This window comes from Rhagoletis pomonella, unplaced genomic scaffold (assembly GCF_013731165.1).
Source record: "Rhagoletis pomonella isolate Grant_MI unplaced genomic scaffold, Rhpom_1.0 Rhpom_scaffold_04460, whole genome shotgun sequence".
NCBI classification, from domain to species: Eukaryota; Metazoa; Arthropoda; class Insecta; order Diptera; family Tephritidae; genus Rhagoletis; species Rhagoletis pomonella.
This window is the reverse complement of record NW_023463010.1, coordinates 10,180-15,942: the sequence shown is the minus strand read 5'-3', so window position 1 is coordinate 15,942 and position 5,763 is coordinate 10,180. Positions and strand designations below refer to the sequence as shown.

The window sequence follows — 5,763 nt, the reverse complement described above, 5'->3', positions numbered from 1 at the left end:
TATAGCAAATAATAAGTTATTGGTTGGAGTTTGATCACCAATTGGTTTACTTTATTGATTTCACTTTCTTTTATACCAAATTCTTACACTAACACTTACAAATTATTTACGAACTAGAATGTATACAAATATACTACTAATACCTACAAACTAACTACATAACTCTAAAATATGCTAAGTCAACATATGGTTGCAATAAATATATAAATATGTCAGTCGCATTGACAAACTGACGTTGTGGATCAGTTAGTCACTGCGACTGTCTTTGGCGGTGTCTTTGACCGTCCGCACAAGTGTAACAAGATCCTCGCTATGTGCGATGAATGCAGTCTTTGCATAAACTCCCGCTGAGTTCAATGTAACTGATTTGGGTAAACTGTTGTTTGTGTACATTCCTATTTGTTTATACATTACTTATGTGCACATGACAATTAAAGTAAAAAGGGCGATGTGCTTATGCTACAGTCCCTTAAACGCATTATGCGTAAAGAACAGTATCTGTTCATATTTCAACAAAATTTGCAAGATGTAGTCGAAAAATGAGAGTTTCTGCTGAAAAATCACCCAAAACATACTGCATATGTTCGCAAAGACTGGATGCAAAAGCAAAAATTTGCTATTTTGAAATGACCTCCACAAACCGCGGACATGAATCTCATCGAGATTTTGCGAAATCAACTAAAAGCACAGCTTAATAAGTATCAAAGTCCGTAAAATCGAGTACATGACCTGTGAAAGCAAACTAAGGATATACCTCCAGAATTTTTACAAAGATACAAATAAGGTATGCCAAATCACATCCAGGAACTGAAACAGGCAAAAGAGTACTGAACATTGTGTTAGTAGTTCTTTTTTTCGTGAAAATTGTTAAAAAGCTCTTAAAAATATATGAGTGCAAAACTGTAACATCTGCCTTAATTTACATTTTTGTCTGCTGGTTTTTTTATTGTTGTTGTATTGACTTCAAATCATTATGAGAGAGGGAGTAGGGATGTACCAACAAGAATATACAGCAAAAGTATGAAAGTCGTTAGAACTTGGAAAGATAGTGGTGGCTGAAATAAAAAGTGTCACACCATGTTACAGTTTTGCTCGTCACTGTAAGTCTGGCGTTCATAATGCTGCGGTTTAGATGACCCTTGGCTGATTTAACTGCGGCTTCCCAAATGCCGCTAAAATGAGGTACTCTGGGAGGAATAAAATGAAAATTCTCAAATTCATTAGTACAATAGTTGGTGATGACATTTTGGTTCTCTTTCTTGAAAAGCAATGCTTTCAATTCCGCAAGTTTGCTGCAAGCGCCGATAAATTTGGTTGCATTGTCGCAGAAGATGTCTGCGGAAGGCCTCTCATCCCAATCATTCGCTTTAGTGAAGCTAAAAATGCATCCATGGTTAAGTCAGAGACGACTTCGATGTGTACTGCCTTTGTAGCAAAGCACACGAAGATGGCGATATAGGCTTTATAGGGAACATTGCCCCTAATGCGAAGGTAAACGCTAATCGGTCCACAATAATCGATGCCGCAGCGGGAGAACGGGAGCGATGGTGTCAAGCGCTCAATAGGAAGATTGCCCAACATGTGTTGGAGTAGTTTTGGCTTGTATCGAATGCAATGAATACATGATCTGAAGATGCGTCTAGAAATATCGCGTGCATTAACTCCCCAAAACTGAAGACGAATTAAAGCCACCAGCGCCTTCGGGCCGGCGTGATAGTTTTTGATGTGTAGATGTCGAACAAATCGCGTGACGAATTCACATTTGCTAGGTAACAAAATAGGGTGCTTTCTGGAAGATCTGCCAATTCAAGTCGTTCGCCGACTTTCAACAGTTCAAAGTCATGAGTAGACTCCAAGAAAGGGTTTGAATTATGTAGCATGCTATTTATTGTTAATTAGAAAACATGGGTTTAATTTTTGTAAAGAGTCGGGGAAGTAGTAACGCACCGCAAAGCTTCAGCTTTGGTAGGGACTGTCGTTTGGTTGGGGCCACACATGATTTTGCCGTGAGAAGGCGAACGCGAACATTACCAGTATTGTCTACGATGCGTATATATATTCCGCAGCCATAACCACGAATCGATGAATCACAAAATCCATGTATTTGCAACGACTGCATGTTATCAGATAAACAGTACCTTGGAACTTCTGCGGTAGGATCCGAAAGGTCGTTGACAAAGGTTTGCCAAGCTGACTGGATGGTTTGCGGAGCCGATTCATCCCATTCGAGTCTCAGCAACCACAGCTTCTGAAGCAGAATTTTAGCTAGGAGGCCAATAGGGTCGAAGAGCGATGATGCGATGTCCTTGTCCTTTTTGTAACACGACCGTTTAGTGGCTGCTTTAATAGAAAAGAAAATAGAAAATTAGCGTGAATCTGATCCCATTTAAGACCAAGGTGACAGAGTTTGTCGAGATTCAAATCACTGTCAGTGTGTTCGCCTCTGCACCGCTGGTGGTTACAGTTCCATTTTACCAGCTCAAGTCCACCTAATTTCAGTAATTATGTTACCTCATATTTGATGCGTGATAGCTCTGCAAGCGAGTCAGCACCACAGAGCAAATCGTCAACGTAGACCGCGTTGAGCTGAAAGGTGAATATCTTGATGAGGCGAACTCCTCCACAAAATATACTGGAATCTGCGATATTCCTCACTGACTAGCCTATACATTTTCACGCTTTGGATAGTAGGTCCGACTATTTGGATGTCGTTTATCGATTTCTGCATAGTTTTTCGACAAGATGCGTCGAAGAAAACTCTTAGCTTCGTGGTTGTGCTATTCGGCTTCAAAACGCAATAGTGGGGGATAAAGTACTGAGATTCGTTCAATTCCGGGTTGGGCACTGCTTGCATATGGCCTAGACTCTCATACTCATCCATTAATGCGACGTACTGTGTCCTGAGGATAGGGGACCGTTGTAACCGACGTTCTAGCGCATTAAATCCTCGCAAGGCTGTAGTGTATAATTCACCTAAGCAGGCCGGATCGTCTTTGAACGGAATTTTTACTATAAGCCGACCATTGGCGCTCCGAGGAACGGTGACATTATATAGTTTTTCGCAGCTGTGTTGCTCACGAGTCCACACGTCAGACTTTGTTTCAACTTCTTCAATCTGGAATAACTTTTCCAACCTTGAATCTATAGAATCCTTACAGGCAAGCAAGTATTTGGTATTTAGAGCATTAGAGTTCGGACGATAGCGTCCAGAAACGGCCCAGCCCAGCAGGCTTTTCTGTAAAATAGGAAGGTTATTACCAAATTTAATTTGTCCTACAGAAAGCAAACTGAAGAAGCTCTCTGTACCCAAAAGCAGGTCGATTTTCTTAGATTTGTGGAATTGATCATCCGCAAGCACAATATTTGATGGTATATGCCATGACGATATATCTATCTCCAGTTCCGGTTGATAGGCGATATGTGACGTAATGCAAAAAGTAAGCGGTAGCTCAAACCCTGTCGTTTGCGACTTGATATTAATAGAAGTCTTATACTTGATATTAGTGGAAGACTCACCAATACTTTGGATCTCGATGTTGTGTTTGCTGCGTGGAAGCATCAGTTTCTGCGAAAGCTCATTAGTAATGAAATTTACCTGTGAGCAGGAATCTAGCAAAGCTCGGCCAAGATGATAATTTCCTCAGGCGTCGCGAACCAAAACCATAGCAGTTGCGAGAACAATGTGGTCCGACAATGAGTTGTTCATGTGTGTGTGAACGGCGGATGTCGAAGTAGAGTTCGACGATTTTAATTCTAAATTCATATGAACCAGTCTAGCGCTCAACTGATGATATCATATCCCTGCATATGCGAGTTGCTAATTTCTAAACTTCCTAGGAAGACGGTCAACTGATCGATTAATATCCCTGCATACGCAAGTTGCCCATTTCTAAACTTCCTAGGAAGATGCTCAACTGATCAATTCATATTTCTGCATACGCGAGTCAGACATGCAAACAACTGATAAACTGATATTCCCAGGTTTGCAATTTTGTAAGATATGAATTTCGTAGGACATCGGCCGTGTTAAAATTCATCAAAGAATTCAGTAGTTAGGCCCCCACTTTTGCTATTACAGATTCATTTCCTAGCTATTACCTTTTGCTACTGGGAGGCAGTTAATTAGCGAGCAGCAGCGAAGCAGAGCAGCGTTTGCGTAGCGACGAAGGAAGTGTGCAAATGAAGTGTGGTTGCTCAGCGTTGAACCGAGCGACGGTATCGCCGGCAGCGGAATTGCAGAGTAGCGGGCGCAAAGTGCAAAGCAGCGATGTACAACTGTTTTAGCTCCAACGGCAAAGTTGTACTGTTACTTGCACTTGATCCAATGACTTTTCTCCAATCTTGTACAATTTTGCGAACAAATGGGACTGCTATGATGTCCAACGGTGGTAGCCAACGGTGCGGTCCTCCAGCGATGATGATGAAGTTGATGGTGCGCGAGCCAAATGATGACCACCAAGAGCGAGACACGAAAAGTTACTTTTAATATAGACACGTTAAAACTTTATTACACTAAAATAATTTTAACACGATAAATTAGATTTCAACGCGAGCAATAATCTGAATTTAAAAGCACTGCCCCACGTTGGGCGCCGAAATGCAGGGTAAGGGAGGGCTTTTCCAAACTGCGATCCAAAATAAATGATAGCTAAAAGAATTTAACTTTGAAAATTGGGCTGTGCAATTAAATCTATGCCAAATACAACCAACTGAAAATCTTACGAAAGTAAACACGACGCCTTGGTGGTAAACAGTAGACTAATTTATTTAATTTTCTCAAAAATGCAATTCAGTGCAATAATTCAAGTTATGTTAGGTAGTGGATGTATGTACGTATGTTAATATGTATGCACATTAGCGTGGCCCGAAAATCCGCTTTTTTAGGATTTCGATTGGTAATAGGTAAAATAGGGTTCATTATGCTCTAAAAAATATCTGTGCGAAGTGTGAAAATGTTTGGTCAATATCCTAGGCTCGCCCATGTCCATCAAAGTTCAAGTACTAAACAATTTTTTTTCTTTGCTAACTTCGATTCTCTACAAAAAAGGTCTATATACCAAATTATGTAGGACAAATATTTTAGAAGATTATTGCAATTTTATTAAAAAAATTTATTAATTTTTATTTTTTGAGCATATTGAACTTTGATGGAGTTGGGCGAGCTTAGGATATTGACCAAAAATTTCCAAATTTCACACAGATTTTTTTTAAAGCATAATGAATTATGTTTTTGCTATTACTAATCAAAATTCTAAAAAAGCGGATTTTCGGCCCACGCTAATGCACATACGAAAGAGTGATACAGCAAAATGACAAATGTGTATATACAAATTAGTTATGTAGGAGCATCAAGGTTAGGTTTTAGTATATACATTTATATGTCTGTTTGTACAATTGAGTGCATGCTCTTATATTACAAATATAAAATGCGACATTTACACGATTACATTATGAAGTAAGTAAGTGTTTAGATGTTCTTGACCTACGTCAACTTGCAGCGTGTGTCGTTAGGTGACACAACACCTCTTATTTTCAAAACGGGTGCCAGAGCCTACGGCTCTTTGCTTAACAAAGTGCGGCTCTTTTTACTTTCGCTCTGCTAAAAACATTTTAGCTTTTTCCTACTTTTTAAAATACATATTTCTTTGCCGGACATTATTTTCCATTGTGTTTTCTTTTTTATTTTATTCTTCTTATATACACATAGGCAAATTGAGATCGGAACATTACCCGCAATAGGAGAATGAAAATTAGCTTTCTGAC

At 39.5% G+C, this 5,763-nt stretch overlaps 1 protein-coding gene across 1 annotated transcript; it reads right to left on the bottom strand.

The window, feature by feature from the left end:
• Positions 1-2,669: 2,669 nt before the first annotated feature.
• Positions 2,670-3,565, bottom strand: LOC118754714 (the record flags this gene model as incomplete). Its single annotated transcript, XM_036489601.1, has 1 exon — positions 2,670-3,565. A coding segment is annotated over one exon (896 nt), but the record flags the coding sequence as incomplete, so codon positions are not given.
• Positions 3,566-5,763: the final 2,198 nt, after the last annotated feature.